This window comes from Brassica napus, chromosome C2, assembly GCF_020379485.1.
Source record: "Brassica napus cultivar Da-Ae chromosome C2, Da-Ae, whole genome shotgun sequence".
Taxonomy (NCBI): domain Eukaryota; kingdom Viridiplantae; phylum Streptophyta; class Magnoliopsida; order Brassicales; family Brassicaceae; genus Brassica; species Brassica napus.
In genome coordinates this window covers 15,631,860-15,651,771 of record NC_063445.1, presented here as the reverse complement: position 1 = coordinate 15,651,771, position 19,912 = coordinate 15,631,860, and the positions used below count along the sequence as shown (strand labels likewise).

Sequence of the window (19,912 nt, the reverse complement as noted above, 5' to 3'; positions counted from 1 at the left end):
ATTTATCATTTAAAATCGCAATAAGAAGACGGTAATAAACTTATGTTTTATAGGTTTAACTAAAAATTAAATTGATACCAACTAACCTCCAAACAAGCACGGCCTAGGTTCACACATTCCCCTAGTTCTGTGTCCACCTTTAGCATTGTAACGATAGTCAAAAGTTCATAAAACTAACAATTAGTAATTAATTTTTCTTTGATCTTATTTAAAGAGAGAATAGACACAGCTGAAAGACAGAAGATGTGGTTTTCAACGTCACAACCAAAAGTGACTAAATTTCAGCTTACTATGGAGATGTGGACTTATGTGTGTGTGTGTACCTTGGAAGACAGAAGATGTTGTTTTTAAGATTATTGAATCAATAAGGTTTCCAGTCTCCTAACTGAAAAGTCTTTGGTCGTAAAAGTAAACAATTTTAGGAGATAGAGATAGTGTGGTATAGTTGTGTGGACAAGTCCCTCTTACTCCCATTAAAGTTATTTCATGATTTGCCTAGAAAATGAGTTTTAGAATAACCAGTACCACTCTTTTGTTGTTGTTCTACTTCAGCAATGTCTTAGTCATATTAACAGTGTCCAACGGAAAAATGATTAACACCAAATGAAAAGTCTAATTAAGAAAGCCATGCGAATAGAAAAGCTCTTCCCTTTCATATTTGGTCTCTCTCGCATTAAACCACTTGATCCACTCCTCCTTAACAGTAACCAAAGACAGAATACACACTTTTCAAGAATGAACTATCCCTTTAGTTTTTGTTTGATATTATTTGCCATCTTCTCCTCTTTCAGCCATCTTCCTGGTGTATCAAGTGGTAAGTTAGCATCAATTTTCTCAGGCAAATGCTTACCTAATCCGTAATCATTTTCCTGACCACGAAGAAAAACAAAAAAAAAGGATAACATAAGGAACTAATAATCAACCAATCTCAGTCTCATAACCAAATTTTTGGCGTAAATAAAATCCATATTGATGCTGTTTTTGAACCCATCTTATTTTTTATCAGCTGGTGAGCTTTACAGACTCTGCAGTAAGACGTTTAGCTGTTGCGATCAGGTACGTCTCAGTTATCCTTTCTGGAAACCTGGTAGAAAAGCATGTGGCCACCCAGAGTTCGAGCTCAACTGTAGCGGAGATTTTGCAGAGCTCAACATTTCCACTGTGAAGTTCAGAATCATAGATAGTGGGTATTATGAGACGACACTCATAAGAACAGATTATATTGATAATCTTTATCCCAGAAACCCACTGAATGCACAGTTCAATGAAAACGTTGTTTCCTTCCCCTATAACACCGAGCTTGTAACAATTTATTATGACTGCCCAAACTTCTCACCACTTATCCCCCATAGTTTTTATGTTGGAGAGCTTGTTTCTGGGAATAACAGAAGAAATTACTATGTGACAAAAAACCTCACGTCGCCTTTACTTGAAGAGATTAGAGGTCTTTTAAACAATTTCAGGGAAATGTGTAAAAGAAATGTCAGTATTCCTGCATCTGGATCTGCATTGGAGACGCTGCAGAGGAGTCCGAATACATATAATCTAAAGAAGGCTATTGAACAAGGTTTCGATCTCTATGTTAACTCGGATTGTGAGAGGTGCATGGTCTCTGAGGGTGCTTGCGGATATAATCAGACCTCAAGCGCTTTCGTCTGTTATTGCAAAGATGGGCCGCATAATAGTTCATGCCCGACACACAACCGTAAGTTTTCTTTCATCCATGGTCTTGTTTCCTAATGTCCTTCACCAAGAACCACCTCTTTTTCTCTTCCACAATCGCCCACCCACCTTTTGATCAGATCATTTGCAAACCTTCCTTTAGTTTCAAGTTTTTGTTTTTTCGTTTGTGTTCAGAGCTCTATCTCCAGCTCAAACTGACTTTCTTTTGCATGCCATTTAATTTATGCAGGAGCTGATCTTATAGAGGGCATAGGTGCATAACTTTCATCGAATGACTTTTTTTATCCTCCCTCTAAACCATTGTTTTTCTCCAATTGCTCTTTTCATTTCAAAAGTCTTGTTCTATGCTGACAAATTTTATTTTATGGTTCTGCAGTTATTGTGATCATTATTCTCGTAGGTTAGTTCGCTTCCCAGATAGATATTTATAACTGTTTTTGATCTTCCTACATTATGAAAAAGTTACTAACCAAACGTTTTCTATGTTATTTTAGGTTTGTGTTCACTAACAGGTATTATTGCGCTGGTGGTATTATTATGCCCCTGTTTCGGGGTCCAAATTTTTCGCAAGAGAAAAACATCAGATGATAGGAGACAAAAGAAGTTAAAGGCTCTTATTCCACTCAAACACTATACTTATGCGCAAGTGAAGAAAATTACAAAGTCATTTGCAGAAGTGGTTGGGAGAGGAGGATTTGGAGTTGTTTATAGAGGAACCCTTTGTGACGGCCGTATGGTTGCGGTGAAGGTCTTGAAAGATTCAAAGGACAATAATGGCGAAGACTTCATCAATGAAGTTGCCAGCATGAGCCAAACATCTCATGTCAACATTGTTTCCTTACTTGGATTCTGCTCCGAAGGTTCAAAAAGAGCAATCATATATGAATTTCTAGAGAACGGCTCGCTTGATAAGTTCATCTCAGACACCACCATAATGAATTTGGACTTCACGGCACTGTATGATATTGCACTAGGAGTTGCTCGGGGGTTAGAGTATTTGCACTTTGGCTGCAAAACAAGGATCGTGCATTTCGACATTAAACCTCAGAACGTGCTGTTAGATGAAAATCTTCTCCCCAAAGTTTCTGATTTTGGACTTGCTAAACTCTGTGAGAAAAAAGAGAGCATAATATCGCTGCTAGATATGAGAGGGACAATAGGGTACATTGCGCCAGAGATGTTCTCCCCAGTGTATGGGAGTGTGTCTCACAAGTCAGATGTGTATAGCTATGGGATGCTACTACTCGAAATGATAGGCGCAAGGAAGAAAGAAATAGTTGATCAAGTCTCTGCATCGAATGCAAGCTCAATGTATTTTCCCGAATGGATATACCAGAATCTCGAGCAAGGAGACAATGGAAGTCCTACCGAGTATGGAATCAGAAGCGAAGAAGAGGAGATAGCAAAGAAGATGAAAATTGTGGGTTTGTGGTGTATACAGTCTTCCCCATCAAACCGCCCTCCGATGAACATAGTAGTAGAGATGATGGAAGGAAGCCTTGAAGCTCTTGAAGTGCCTCCTATGCCTGTCTTGCAACAAATTCCAGCAGCACGGCTTTCTCAATCTTTTTGGGATTCTGGGGAGGGTTCAAGCGCTTCTGAAGTATTGGCATGCTCTACAAAATGAAAACTGGAATCTTCTTGCCGTGAAAGTCATTTATGTAATAAAAAGTTATTTATGTTATTTGCATAACAAATAGAGAACAATGTATTTTAGTATGACAATTCGGCAAAAAAAAACCTCAACTTTGCACGAATTACCAAAAGAAACATAAATTTTTGGGCTGACCAAAAAAACACCAAACTTTCATTGACTTTAGAATTAATTAACAATGTTTTCGCTGACTTGCCAATTTAGCACGCCGTCAACAAATTTAATAGAAATATTTGACGTCGTTTATTGTTTGCGTTAAGTGAAACGAACCCTGGATTCGAACCCAGGTTGGTTGATCAAATGACAAGGTATTTTACCACTGGGCTACTGGCACTTTCAATGTACTTGCTAACATGTTTACTTTTATTTGGAACATATTAAATATAAAAAAATTCTCTAAAAACTTAATAAGATCTTTAAAATTCCAAAAAAAATAAAAAAATAAATAATATTTTTATAAAATTAATTTAGAAATTAAAATTAAAAATAAAATTTTAAAATAAAGAAATTTTTTATAAAAATAAAGAAATTTTTAATAAGAAATTTTTAATAAGAAATTTTAAAATAAAATTTTTTTTTATAAAAATTATAAAATATGATTTAAAATAAATAAATTTATAAAATATGATTTAAAATAAATAAATTTTTTATAAAATTTTATTTTTAATTTTAATTTCTAATTAATTTTATAAAAATCTTCTTTATTTTTTAATTTTTTTGGAATTTTAAAGATCTTATTAAGTTTTTAGAGAATTTTTTATATTTAATATGTATCAAATAAAAATAAACATGTTAGTAAGTACATTGAAAGTGCCAGTAGCCCAGTTGTAAAATACCTTGCCATTTGACAAACCAACCTTGGTTCGAATCCAGGGGTCAACATATTTTTAATTTCAAATCATGTAAAACGACGTCGTTTCACTTAATGCCAACAATAAACGACGTCAAATATTTCTGTTAATTAATTCTAAAGTAAATGAAAATTTGGTGTTTTTTGGTGAGTACAAAAGTTTATGTTTTTTTTGGCAATTCGTGCAAAGTTGAGGTTTTTTTTGGCCGAATTCTCATTTTAGTATACAAGAGAAGCTGCTTCACGTGTGTTGAAAGCGTCTTGTCGGATTGGAATGTAATAAATTCGTTGATATGTGTGTGTGGGTGTGTGATTGTGAACAAACCGTTGAAAAGAAAGAAAAGACTTTTCTTGTTCAGAACTTTGAAAATTCCTTCTCGCTCTTATGACTTGCTTGATCATCGAATCACCAAGGATAAACCAAACTCCCCTAGTCCCCTGTAATATCCAATTATCTTCTTCCTTCTAACCCGTTCTCTCTGTTCTTGATTTCCTATGTCTAGATTTATGGTCTCATTTTTGTTCTTACTCATCCAGCTTTTGAGCTTCTCTCTTCAAGCTCAGAGTACGAAGACACCACCAACAACAGATTTCACTTTCGAAGGTTTTAGTAAAAACAAATCGGAGATTCAAACAGAAGGAGCAGCGATCATCACACCAGATGGACTACTGAGACTCACTGATAGAAACTTAAACGTCACTGGAACAGCGTTCTACCGCAAACCGGTGAGACTGCTTAACCATAGCAACCTCAATCTCTCCACCAAAGCAGAAGTTTGTGTTGGAATTATAACTATTTATAAATCAACCTATGAATTTATATACCTAGAATCTCATGTCAATACTAAATAAATCTAGATTTTAAGGTTTCAAATATACCTGGTTATTCGCAGCGGAATGATGAATAAACCAAATCGAGATTTCTAGCACTCCAAACATCGTGTCTCTACTGGTATCCACACGCACACAAACTGGATCAAGACGGGATGCTAGTACCGTTGAGATCAAATCTCAAAACTTGACGAACACTTCGCCTTTATGAATAGGTTTCGGCCAGAAGTAAAAAAAAACCACCCACATATCATAACATACTTTCGTATATATACATATGTGAAGCACGTAACCTAATGCAATTAGGTTTTGTTAGCCCATTATTAACTTTGTCCAATAATAATGACCATCATTATATAATTCAAAGTAATTTTAACCTCTTTTATAAACTCACATCACGTATGTGAATATATATATATATACATATATTATATCATATATAATAATTAGTATAAAACCTAATACGTAAATGATTCAGTTTGCTTAGGTGTGTGATCCTGTAGGATCATATAATATTAGTAATGAATTCTCAATTCATAGATTATAAGCGGTTTCTAGCAAAACATTATAACCACCTAATATTATACGATTGTGGAACCTCGACGTTACAACGTTATTAAGAGTAAGTACAAATGATTTTAGGACATTTCCAACAATCTCCCACTTGTACTAGAATCATCTATTCTCATAATCCATTTGTCTCTATATCTCGATCTCAACATAAGGCAAGCACCAGTGTCATCCTTATTAAGCTAGATCACGTTTATTGAACTCTGATTTATACTGATAAAACAAACGACTGACAATCACCTCGTTTGAGCATGGCCATGCATTTCTCAGTATCAAAGTATCAATTCTTCGATAGGCCATGAGATATTTATCTCCCGTTATATAGGAGGGACAAATCCCATCTTGTTCCATCCATGTTCCTTACAAACTTCATAGAACACCTAATCAATGCCTTTATAATCACCAGTTACGGCTGACGTTTGACAAGGTCAAAGTGAACTAATCCATAAATAAAGAATCATGACGAACTCAGGTCTAAGGACTATACTCTATAGTCGTAATGAGAAACTCTCATGACACTCATATAACAATCTTGTAGAGTTTTCATAGCGGGTCATTCCGATCATGTGTTCTCTAACACATATCCATGTGATTGACTTCAATACCACATATTGAATGACTCCATGAAATTTGGTCATCAATCACCTCACATACTAGTCATTCTCAGTTATAAATGTCCCAAGTTAACAACCTTGACTAGGGACCTCAATAATTTATAACATCTCTCACCTATAGGGTTTCATGATCAAGTCACGTACTTGATGACCTATAAGAATGATATCAATTATTTTGGAACTTTTATTTAATTATCCAATAATAAAATAAATCTGAAACAACTCTATTAATTTTAATACATAACCAAATGTATGTAAACCTGAACATCATATCATAAAAGAAAAGTCTTCCACTAGAATCAAGATCACATCTTAAGAAACTTTATGCCTATAGCAGTAGTATGACTCTCATGCTTAGGTCGTGGAAGAGGTTTAGTCAATGGATCATCAACATTTGCATCCGTTGAGACTCTACTAATCTTCACATCTCCTCTATCGACGATATCACGAATGAGATGATATCTCCTTTGAATGTGTTTGGATTTTTGGTGGGATCTAGGTTCCTTCGCCTGTGCGATGGCTCCATTGTTGTCACAATAAAGATCCACTGGGTTAGAAATACTCGGAACCACACCTAGTTCAGCAATGAACTTCCGAATCCAAACAGCTTCCTTTGCTGCTTCAGAAGCAGCAATGTATTCAGCTTCAGTTATTGAGTCTGCTACGGTGCTTTGCTTGGAACTCTTCCAACTCACTGCTCCTCCATTAAGACAAAAGATGAAACCAGATTGTGATCGGAAATCATCTTCCGACTGAAAGCTGGCATCAGTGTAACCACTCACAACAAGTTCATCACTTCCTCCATAGACCAAGAACTTATCCTTAGTATTTCTCAAATACTTGAGGATAGTCTTGACTGCTGTCCAGTGACTTTCACCTGGACTGGTATCGACTCGTCATGCTCAAAGCACATGCGACATCTGGACGAGTACAGAGCATGGCATACATGATAGATCCTAGAGCAGAAGCATATGGGATTCTACTCATGCGCTCTCGCTCATCATGTGTCGACGGACACTGAGTCTTGATGAGAGTTATGCCATGGGACATCGGAAAGAAGCCTTTCTTGGAATCATGCATCTTGAATCTATGCAAAACCTTATCGATATAAGTATCTTGACATAATCCAATAGTCTTATTTAATCTATCTCTATAGATTCTTATTCCAAGAATATATGCAGCTTCTCCCATGTCTTTCATTGAGAAACAACCTCCAAGCCAAGTCTTTACAGAATTAAGCATAGAAACGTCATTTCCAATGAGAAGTATGTGATCTACATACAACAATAAGAAAACAACTGCGCTCCCACTAGTCTTCTTGTAAACGCAAGGTTCTTCTTCATTTCTAATGAAATCAAACTCTTTGATAACCTCATTAAAACGAAGATTCCAGCTCTGAGATGCTTGCTTCAAACCATAAATGGAACGTTGAAGCTTGCATACTTTCCCAGCACTTCCAGGGATTGTGAAACCTTCAGGTTGTGACATGTACACATCCTCTTCGAGATTTCCATTAAGGAAAGCTGTTTTCACATCCATTTGCCAAATCTCATAGTCATAATGAGCAGCAATTGCTAGGAGAATCCGAATGGACTTAAGCATTGCAACTGGTGAATAGGTTTCATCATAGTCAATACCATGAATTTGTTTGTAACCTTTAGCCACCAATCTAGCTTTGTATATCCGTATATTACCATCCATGTCAGTTTTCTTCTTGAAAATCTATTTACACTCAATGGTTTTAACACCATCAGGTAAATCAACCAAAGTCCACACATTGTTTACTGACATGGAGTCCATTTCAGATTCTGCGGCTTCTCGCCATTTATCGAAGTCTGGGCCCATCATAGCTTCCTCAAAGGACGTAGGTTCATCACTCTCTATTATCAATAGATCATGATGATCTGTCACCCAAACCCCATATCTAACAGGTTCGTGACGTGTCTTTTCGGACCTACGTACCTCAGGTTCCACAGGTGTAGATTCTACGACTCTTCGTAAATCTAATTGATCATCTTCCTGAGAGGATGAAACATTTTTCTGTGTTTCTCGAACTTCTTCGAGTTTTACTTTACTCCCACTGCTCTTCTTAGAAAGAAACTCTCTCTCAAGAAAAACGCCACTACGAGCAACAAACACTTTGTTCTCAGTGGAGTTGTAAAAGGTATAACCTTTGGTTTCTTTGGGATAACCAACGAATACGCATTTATCAGATTTTGGTCCAAGCTTATCTGTAAACATATGTTTGACATAAGCATCAGAACCCCAAATTTTCAGAAAAGACAAATTTAGAACCTTTCCAATCCACATCTCATATGGAGTCTTTTCAACTGATTGTGATGGACATCTATTCAGCGTAAACGCAGACGTTTCTAGAGCGTATCCCCAACAGGATGGTGGAAGATCTGCATGACTCATCATAGATCAAACCATATCTAATAAAGTTCGATTTCTCCTTTCGGACACACCATTCCATTGTGGTGTTCCTGGAGTGAGTTGTGAAACAATTCCACATTCTCTCAGATGATCATTAAACGCTTGACTCAAATATTCTTCAACTCTATCAGATCGAAGAGCTTTTATTTTCTTGTCAAGCTGATTTTGTACTTTATTCTGAAATTCTTTGAACTTTTCAAAAGATTCAGACTTATGTTTCATTAGATAAACATAACCATATCTACTGAAGTCTTCAGTAAATGTAATGAAGTACTGATAGTTTCCTCTAGCATGTATACTCATTGGTCCACATACATCAGTATGTATAAGTTCCAACAAGTCTTCGGCTCTTTCACTGTGTCCAGTAAAAGGAGCCTTAGCCATTTTACCCAATAAACAAGATTCACATTTTTCATATGATTCATAATCAAATGAGCTCAAAAGTCCATCACTATAAAGCTTTTGAATGTGTTTCTCATTTATGTGGCCCAAACGACAATGCGAAAGAAAAGTCTGATTCCTGTCGTTAGACTTGAATCTTTTGGTACTGATATTATAGACAGGCACACTTTGGTCTAGAATATAAAGTTCATTCTCCAATGGACCGCTACCATAAAAGATATCATTACGATCAAAGGAACAACACTTGTTTTTGATCGAAAACTGAAATCCTTCCAAATCCAAACAAGGAATGGAAATAATATTCCTACTTATAGCAGGTACATAGTAGCAATTCTTAAGTTCTACAACCAAGCCTGAAGGTAAAGACAAATGAAATGTTCCCATGGCTAATGCAGCAACTCTTGCTCCATTTCCCACTCGTAGGTCCACTTGACCTTTCTCCAAAATTCTACTGTTGCTTAGGCCATTAATATCCGTACAAATATGAGCACCACAGCCGGTATCTAATACCCAAGAAGTAGAACCAGAAGTAGTAACATTTACTTCTATAACATAAATACCCTTAGACGATGTTTCAAAAGTCTTTTTCTTTTCCAGATCTTCCAAGTAGGGTTTAAACTCTTGTTTGAGAACAATTCTCGGGTTTAGATACCATTGGAGGAAATTTGATCCATTCAATTTGTCCTTCTCAAGGGCATATTGGAATGAAAATGGGTTGTGAGGAGTTAACATTGCTGGAATAGAATAATAGCGAATATTAATAAGATGTTCAGGAATTAGAGAAATCTTAATAATTAAGAAAACTCATATTATATTCAAAACATTTTCCTCAAACTGAATATAATATCCAAGATCCATATTTCACTAAAATTCGAGTGAGCTTTGGCTCATCACCCGAATGTATAGCTATTTAGGTAAGCAACACTTTGCTAATTATATCCAATATAATTCTTGGTTGTCAGACGACATTTTAGGTCTTATCCAACCTATGTCTCTAAGCCCAAAACCGTTTTGATAGCCTAGTCAAATAAACCAATCTTGTTTTACATGGTAACCGTTACCATCCACCTCACTCATGTAATTGTAGACATCTTGCTTTGGCAAACCCATCTTACAACGAAACGAGCGGTTGATAAAATTGGATAGACATCAAAAGTACTTGATATTAATTGAGAAACAAATTTTAATTCAATTTTAGTTTATATTTAAAATTTATATCAAATATAAAAGATAAATACAACTAATACATATCTAATATGTAATTTAATTGAATTATAAATAATTAAATTAACTTTAATATAATTAAAATAATTAATTATTTATATATTTGATTTTAGAATTTAATCTAATTAAATTTAATCAAACGACCAAATCAATTGGACTGACCGGTTGAACTAATATTGAATCAACCGGGTGTCATAATTTGCTAATGCGAATTATGTCAGTTTGAGAATCACATTCATGTATTACAATAATACGTGTTAACCTTTAACAACTAAACATGCATGAACACATTATAATATGTACGCGTTAAGTAACAAACAACACATGCAGTTTACAGATATCTGGCTTGTGTAATTCAAATACCACAAATTTGAAACAATTTCAAAACAAGCCATTACAATCATATTATAATTCTATAACTTAAGCAACTACGATGATCACTAAACAATTTAACCAAATCGATCATAACAAATTATTTATTTATATCAATATATAAACTAAATAAGATTCAATTTCAATATTAAACAAGTAGGTTCTGATACCACTGTTGGAATTCATACCGGTTTATAACTATTTATAAATCAACCTATGAATTTATATGACTAGAATCTCATGTCAATACTAAATAAATCTAGATCTTAAGGTTTCGAATATACCTGGTTATTCGCAGCGGAATGATGAATAAACCAAATCGAGATTTCTAGCACTCCAAACGTCGTGTCTCTACTGGTATCCACACGCACACAAACTGGATCAAGACGGGATGCTAGTACCGTTGAGATCAAATCTCAAAACTTGACGAACACTTCGCCTTTATGAATAGGTTTCGGCCAGAAGTAAAAAAACCCACCCACATATCATAACATACTTTCGTATATATACATATGTGAAGCACGTAACCTAATGCAATTAGGTTTGTTACGGGCTTAGCCCATTATTAACTTTGTCTAATAATAATGACCATCATTATATAATTCAAAGTAATTTTAACCTCTTTTATAAACTCACATCACGTATGTAAATATATATAATATATATTATCATCTAACCTATATTAAAAGGGATATATGAAGGCTTCTAAGATGTGCCACGTCGGATTAAAAATTCATCCAATCAAAAGGTTATATTTTGACATGTCACGCAGCTGTGTCCATCTGACTCTTCATTCTTCTTTACCATCTCCGTTCTCTAGCAATCACCGTTACTGTGAAACCCTCCTCATCAATCAAAGTTGCTATTTAATCTCTTCTTCACGGTTTTGTTCCATCTCCCGTAGATTCTCCTACGATATAAGCCGCTTCATCTAAACCCTGGATCAAGCCCAAATCGAAAACTATCACTAACGAAGCTACAATTACGACCACAAAATCCACCGGTAAGTCTCCTGCCTCCGAAGTTTCGCTCGGACCAAAATCCATTTCTGGGAGGCCAAAAACATTGCAAAAGGTGGGACCTTTATTGGCTTAGAGCTGCTAGGATCAAGCTGGAGGTCGTTGCGTAGGGTACCAGCCTAATCAGCACGTAGTACCTTTGTTAGTTTAGAATCTCAAAACACTATATTGGTTTGTGGGTTTCAGAAAAACTGAGAACTGTTCTTTATATTTGTATGCAGGAGATCGATTTTGAGTTTGAGACTGAATAAAAGAAATATCTTACCAGACAAGGAAATAATTAAGAGGTATATACACAACATCTTAATGAATGTAGCTTTTTGCTAGGAAGCATATAAGTTCAATATTTTTCTTCCTATTCTGCAGTCATTGAAAGATGAAACTAAAAGACTTAGCTTTCTTCAAGAAAAAAAATGTATATGGCAAATCTTCAAAAGCTCCTGCTAAAAACGAAAAGGTAATTTTGCTCCTTTGCACATGTAATAATTTCAGATACCTTGGCAACGCTGATGCTAGGGTAGGATTGTGTATTCTTTAGTCTTTTTTGCTCCGTCACCTGTAATAATTTCAGTTACATTGGCAACGCAAGACGACCTAATGAATTTATGTTGAACCTGTGAACTATATTTCCTACTTATTATTTCTTTGATTTTAACAGAGAGACAATGTCAGGAACCAAAGGGAGCATCTGGTTTGTTTACTTGCTGATAATCATATAAGGTTGACTCCCAGGCCAGAGTTTCTGAATAAGGTACCTTCGATACTTCCCTCCACTCACCTAGACCCACTGACACTACTGATGAGTAAAACACCACAACATTATCTCAATATTCCATCAATAAAAAGATACATATTTATCTGTTAACACTTTTAAGCAATGGAGTTTTGTGTTAATTAATGTATCGATGCAGCTCGACGATAGAGCCGTTGATGCCGTCAAGACAAAGTTCTTTAAGAACTACAAGAACTGGTGCAAATTTTTAGGACGTAAACATATTTTAAGGTACCAGGCAACATTTTATTTTCACAAATGGCTTGAATGAGACACTTTTTGAATGATGTTTATACTCTTAATAAAAATTCACTCATTTAATTTATGCGAAGGCTTTCTCAAGGTGCTGAAGATATACAACAGCAGAAGATACTGTATATGGGTTTTTAAATCCTTTTTAGCCGATATGATTAGTCAAACACAAGAATTCATCCATATTTACCTGCTTTTTATTCTCAGATGGCTTATGAACTCCATGGTCTCCTGGCTGGAAATGTCAGCATCGTTACTGGAAAAAATATCAAGCCTTCTTACGGTGGAGATGATGAGGCCTTTCTGCTGAAAAGGTAAATGTTTAAATGATAGGTTTATGACATCTTAATAATCTTGACCTTCTATACTCCATAGTTCTCTTTTCCATGAAATGGGAAGCAAGTAAGAATGCCACTGGCAAGGCCGCTCACTCAGATTGGTCCAACTATGATGATCTGTATGAATATTTTTGGTACGTTAAAAATCAAAGTCTGTAAATTGAATATTTACTTGGTTGGGAAATCTTAATTTTTTTTTTGTGACATTTGCACATCACTGTTATATAGGTCTCCAGATTGCTTCTATCTCGGCTGGCCAATGCGTGATGATGGAGATCTCTCTCCAGTATCTTCATTACAGCAGCTTTTCTACGCTTCCTCCAGAGTACGTCACCCTCAATGTTGCGACAAAACTTTCCCTGTTTGGAGTTCCTCTGTTTCATCATTTTGAAACTTATCTAGGAAATAACGATTACATTGTTTCTTCCTTCTATTCTAGGTATCTTGGATATTATCTTAAACTTCTCGGGTTTCCACAGATGGAAATTTACTGAAATTTTGAGAAATATTCTCAAGATCGCTGTAAGTCTCGCTTGGTGTGTAGGCTTACCGCTTTGCGATGCCCAGTCCAATTCTTCTGCTCCTGGGATGCTGAAGCAATGGATATCATTCCTTCCACGAGACGTTAAAGGGGTTCCCCCGCTCCATATCTTGGCTGTCGCTCTTTGCTTGCTCCCAAATGTGCTGACGGCTATCATGTTCATTTTCCCTATGCTTCGACGCTGGATTGAGAATTCAGACTGGAATATAATTAGATTGCATGTGTGGTGGTCACAGGTATGATGCTGGATTTATAATTCCTTTCTTTTCATCCTGGATGAAAATTATGATTCTGTTTAGTCAGCAAATCCCTTTAGGCATGCTAGAAGAGCTCTGAACTCTGTTATGTCTTATGTTTTATATATTGCAGTGCTAATGGCATAAATTATTTGAGTATTTTCTATATATTTAAATTGCATTGTATGATTGTATCTAGAGGCTATCTCTTGGCTCAGTTTAGCAGCTCAAATATGACTGAACCACCACAAACCTCACCGGCTATTCTTTTTGATGTTTGCAACAAGAGACAAGATTATATATATAAAAGCTCATGCGTCCATGGTTCTTAGTGTCTTTGTCTTTTTTAGTTTCTTTTTTTACTAGGAAACTTCTGATATTTGTATGTATTTGATTCATTCTTCTTAGTGTCTTTGTCTTTTTTAGTTTTTTTTTTACTAGAGTGTTGTTTTTTGTCTGTCTAAAGACATACTCTCTGGGTTATCTCATAAAACGAAGAGGTGTAATAAATTGCTCCTTATCAACTGGACACGCACTGAAAATACTAAAGATTACCCATATTGGGATCTAAACTATTTTTTTCATCCCCGGATGCTGAAGATTACAACGTAGGCCAAATTGGCCAACAAGTCCACGGTGGTGCACCAGGTATGTCCATTCCTTACCTTACTTTACTTTCTCTACCAGTTATGTTTTGGTATTTACGGTTTATTGGATTCGTGTCGGCAACACGAGGAAAATCTCATCACATTCATGATCCGATGAAAGAGGTTAGGAGGAGATAGTTCCTCCAGGCACAAAGGATTTTCATGTCATGGCTACTTCCCACACTAAAGTCTGAGCCAACCAAAGCAGTGGAACCAGTACGAGGCCCCAATACCTCTCACGGACACGAAGCTCTGCCTCATCATGCAGGACCCTTAGGTGTGTCGGAAAAATAAGAAAAAGAGGCGTAGGAAAACGTATAACACACCCGTGTCTTTACTCTCTCTGACATGAGATGTCACTAGAACATTTGTTCCTGGTGACAACTTAGAGTCAACATCGAGAGAGACAGAGGATTGGAGGAAATGACGGCTGCTCGGGTCTTGGTGGGATCTCGAATTATAGTCCAAAGTCACTTTTCCCACCGGAAAAAGTAATAGCTTTGCACCCACGTTTTAGGGTTTTAAATTAGCGTTTCAGTTCTCTGATCCATGTTGTTTTCGTATCTCAGCTGGTGGAGAAATTGGAGCAGCACAGCTCTTGCGAGGAGGAAAGGAACATGTGATGATGTTCAACTAGGCTCCTGGAAGAGAGAGGGGATACAGTCAAGAAGAATGAAGTGAGTGTTTTTTAGGTGAGTGGCTTTTGTTTTCAAGATAAAAATGTTTTATGGATTTGACCCCACAGATCATACCTTCTTCTGAAACGGAAGCCTCTGCTGGTTGCGGTTAGGGCAAGCTGAACATGCCTTATATGATGCTAACGTCTGCAGAGAACTAAAACCTGATTGGTCTAAAAGATGTTGTTTCCGTGAAGGTGTTGCTCTTTGTTTCCTACAGGTAAAAATCATCTCACTTCTATTACAAAAAGCAGTTGACTTTGAACGCTGAAACATTATAATTCACTGAGTTATCAATGATTCTACAGAGATTTGTTGAGGCAGCCAATGCCTTTTTACGAAGGAGTAAAGCAAAGAGATCAGTGATGAGTTCAGGTTTGTTTGAAACCCTCATTATGTTTTGTTTTTTTTTTCCTATCGTTTTTCAAGATACTGTCTTTTCTTTCTTCTACAGAGAAGTTGTAGATGCTCAAAAGGAAGTTTCCCGGCAAGGGAAAGATTAAGGCCAAACCATAAGATCTTCTAGAGAAGGCTCTTTTTAGTATATGTATGAAGTTTTGATATTGCTTCTTACCTTGGTCTCTCCCATGACATTGTTGCCTATCTTTACTTACACGTACTAAAAACTTCAGGCATAAAATTTTGTTTGTGCTCTGATTTTGTCATTGTGTTTGGATTTACAATTTTGATTTTTAAAAATTGTAAACAATGATTTTATTTGTTATACTTAACATTTTCTTTTTGCCACCAAAAATCTAATCTACTAAACCGCTTTTATCTTTTGATATCTAATCTATTACTCATATTTGAATAATCTATTGCAATAACTCTCAACGATAGTATGATATTATCTAGACATTTTTATAACATTACATACAGTCCCGTTGTTGCCGACTTTTCACAAAGATGATGTCCCGTTGTTCCCGACTTTTCTCAACGATGATGTGTAACCATTGTCAGCTATATTTCCCCATCCAATTAGGCAACATGAAGAAAGGGGGAGACTTTATGCTGTAGACATGGTTTTGCTTGATCGGAAGGTTTATTTATCTCGAGACTAATATTATGTGTTTCTACAATAAGAGTCAGAGACAAGCAGAAGAGAAGCTCGAGAGATATGTAGTGCTGGTCCAAGTCATATTCCTAAATATAATCTTACAATATACTTAACGATGTAAAGATAACAAACAATATAAAACTGAAATTAAACACCCACTTTACTCATAGAAAGAAGAGTAAAACAAAAATTAAAATCTAAGTTTCCAAAAGTTTCCTTAAAATTTAAATGCTGTAATCTTAGGTGAATATATAAATTTACAAATTTTAAAGTTTAACAACAATTTCTGACTTATAAACCTATGTTAAGCGGGACAGTTTTTTTTTTAGGTCTGAGTCTGCAAGAAATTTAATTATAGGACTTATTTGGGAAATAACCAAAAAAAGAGAAAATTAGATTTTTAGAGAGCGAAGAGAGAGATAGGAAGAGAATGGAGGAGAGATGGTAGGATTTTAGTTAGATAGTGAATTATATTTTTTTTGGTGTTATTAAACCTAATTTCCCTTAATTATATATACACTTAAGTTGGTTAACTTTATAAAAAAATTTCTATGAGTTTTTAGTAAGAGTTAATGTTGGCTTATATACTAATAGTTTTTGTTTACAAAATTTTAATTTTTTAAAACCTATTAGATTTAGTAAATAACACTGAAATATTTTAATGTAATCAAACCTAAAATATTATGAGCAAATATTGCATCATGGACAAAAATGAGCCTTGATCAATAACAAAATCATGAATAGTCTGCTAAATTTTTACATTTCTCAAACATTTATCACAAACACAACTTTAAAAGTCTTTTTCCTCTTCTCTACTCTCACTCGAATACAAATAACTAAAGCAAATTACAAACTGATAAAACTATTCACTTTTACAAAACGAAATTGGAGGCGAAACAAAATACTTAGCGAATCTCTCAAATGGTTCCTAACTTTAACAAAGAACCCAGACATGTGAACATAGCCTTGGATGTTATAACTTTTGCATGATCTCAAGACAGAGGAAAAATAATTGTTTACCTAGAACATCCATGGAACACTATCATAGGCAAATACCCGGGCGGAGCCCGGGAAAAAGCTCTAGTATATAATAATTAGTATAAAACCTAACACATAAATGATTCAGTTTGATTAGGTGTGTGACCCTGTATGATTATATAATATTAGTAATGAATTCTCAATTCATAGATTATAAGCAATTTCTATCAAAACATTATAACCAGCTAATATTATACGATTATCGAAGCTCGAGGTTACAACGATATCAAGAGTAACTACGAATGATTTTAGGACATTTCCAAACAGTTTGTTCGTTTAGCACTTCTTTCCTCTTCATTTTAGTCCCTTCCAAATCTAGCTACGGGGGTTTTGGCTTCACCTTCACAATATCTCCCACCACAAATTGTCCAGCCGCCGAATCTGGCAAATACTTGGGACTTCTCAATGAGAAGAACGACGGGATCGGAATCCAACAAATCACGTTTTCGCAGTTGAATTCGACACTGTACAAGGATTCAGGGACGGTGCTGATGCAAGAGGCAATCACATTGGTCTGAATTTTAACAGTGTCACTTCCGATGTCCAGGAACCAGTAGTTTATACAAGTGACGAAGGCCGAAAAGAGGATTTCCAGCACGAGACCGAACCAATCAGAGTCCGTTTGGATTACGACGGATCAACCCAAATGCTAAATTTGATCGTTTCCCCAGCCAAATTTCCAATTGCCCCATCAATCCCATTGATCTCCCAAAGGGTTCCAAAGCTGTTAGATATCGTTCAAGAAGAAATGTATGTTGGATTCACTGCGGGAGACATGAGTCGAGTGCTCACTATTTGATGGGTTGGAGTTTCAGAAGCGGTCAATAAGAAGAAACCTCAAGGCTCTTACCGTGTGGCTTTACTGGATTTTCCTAGTTTGCAGCTCAATAAGAAGAAAAAAGGGTTACAAATTATTTTAAACTCTTTGTATTTAGTGAATATATCTCAGATTTTTGTTTAATTCCATACTCACAAGGTATATTTTCTTGAAGGTTTTCCAGGTAATCAATCCATGGTCACAAAGATTCTCATAGGTTAGATACCTAACCATAAACTCTTTAGATTTCTTGATAAAAAAGTAACTAATCGAATCTTCTTTTTTTTCGTAGCTACGAGTTTGATAGTAAGTAGTCTCGTGTTGTTGGGGGTCGTAGCATTTTTTATGAGAAAGAGGAAAACATCAAATGCTCAGAGAAGAAAAAACCTCAAGGCTCTTACCCCGTTGAAGCATTATCGTTACCGTGAAGTGAAGAGGTTTACAAACTCATTTGCTTGTGTAGTTGGGAAAGGAGGATTTGCAACTGTTTACAAAGGAAACCTTCCTGATGGCCGTAAGGTCGCGGTGAAGGTTTTGAAGGACACAAAGAGCAATGGTGAAGAAGACTTCATCAACGAAGTCGTCAGTATGAGCCAAACATCTCATGTTAACATTGTTTCTTTGGTTGGATTCTGCTATGAAGGATCCAAAAGAATGATTGTTTATGAATTTCTAGAGAATGGGTCTTTGGATCAATTTATCTCCACAAGAGCCTCGTCAGTTGCTGAATGGAGAAGAAGGCTTTACGAGATTTTACTAGGAGTTGCTCGTGGTCTTGAGTACTTACACTATGGCTGCAAAACAAGGATTGTGCATTTCGACATTAAACCAAAGAACGTGTTGTTGGATTCCAACCTTTGCCCCAAAGTTTCTGACTTTGGCCTCGCTAAGCTCTGCGAGAAGAAAGAGAGCATCATGTCACTGTTGGACACAAGAGGGACAATAGGGTACATTGCGCCAGAGATGATCTCCAGAGTTTATGGTGGTGTTTCTCACAAGTCAGATGTCTATAGCTATGGAATGTTGGTACTTGAGATGATTGGTGCAACAAACAAAGACACAGTCAAAAACACTACCTCAAATAAAGCTCGATTTATTTCCCAGATTGGATCTATAATGATCTTGAAAATGAACAGCAGAATAGGATTTATGGGGATGACCTAACCAAAGAAGAAGAAGAAATCACGAAGAAGATGGTCTTGGTGGCTCTGTGGTGTATCCAGTCTTATCCATCAAATCGACCATCCATGAACAGAGTTGTAGAGATGATGGAAGGGAGTTTGGATGCTCTTGATGTCCCTCCTAGGCCTATTTTTCAAATTCCCATAGCGCCTCTTCGAGAATCTTCGACACTTTTAGGGGATATTTCGGTTTACATAGAAGAATGATCCAAGAAGCCTCCTCGGAAACAAAGCAACTATAATTTATTCAAGTAATGTGATACACTGTCTGCATGCTGTATTAACCAAAGGAAATTCATGACAAGTCCTTCACGGCATTACACCCAAAGATGATATCAAGAATTTTAGGTTCCATCCAAACACCCTGCAGGTTTGTACAGCTTTATATGTTGAAAACTTCAGTGATTTGTATTCAGAAACTTCATGCATCGTCAAAAAACAAAGATGGTTTTGGTAATTCTGCCATCTTGTAAGAAATTCTTTTAAAAAATTGCTTTCTTAATAAAAGAAGAGTAAAAAAGAGAGATGCGGATGAAACTTTTTTTCATCTATTTGTGAGAGTAGTCAATACTCTTGAGACGGTATGAATATAGAAAAAAAGTATGCTTCACGTATCAACCAACACATTTCCGCTTCTGTCATTATCCCACTTGACTTGTCTTTTGTCACTATTTCCACACAATCTTTATGCTTATCTCTCT

General features: G+C 35.9%; 1 protein-coding gene and 1 pseudogene across 2 annotated transcripts; both read left to right on the top strand.

The window, feature by feature from the left end:
* The first annotated feature begins 351 nt into the window (after positions 1 to 351).
* LOC106381035 (LEAF RUST 10 DISEASE-RESISTANCE LOCUS RECEPTOR-LIKE PROTEIN KINASE-like 2.7) lies at positions 352 to 3,440 on the top strand. 2 transcript variants are annotated; one of them, XM_048748183.1, is made up of 5 exons: positions 353 to 814; positions 1,007 to 1,705; positions 1,913 to 1,936; positions 2,060 to 2,083; positions 2,178 to 3,440. In XM_048748183.1, the coding sequence occupies exons 1-5, from the start codon at positions 604 to 606 to the stop codon at positions 3,308 to 3,310; spliced, it is 2,091 nt and encodes a 696-aa protein (XP_048604140.1). In that variant the 5' UTR covers positions 353 to 603; the 3' UTR covers positions 3,311 to 3,440. The 2 variants fall into 2 exon arrangements, with proteins under 2 accessions (XP_048604141.1, XP_048604140.1); XM_048748184.1 differs by lacking the exons at positions 1,913 to 1,936; positions 2,060 to 2,083 and having other exon boundaries at positions 352 to 814.
* Positions 3,441 to 9,003: 5,563 nt separating this feature from the next.
* Positions 9,004 to 19,713, top strand: LOC111202889 (annotated as a pseudogene).
* The last annotated feature ends 199 nt before the right edge of the window (positions 19,714 to 19,912 follow it).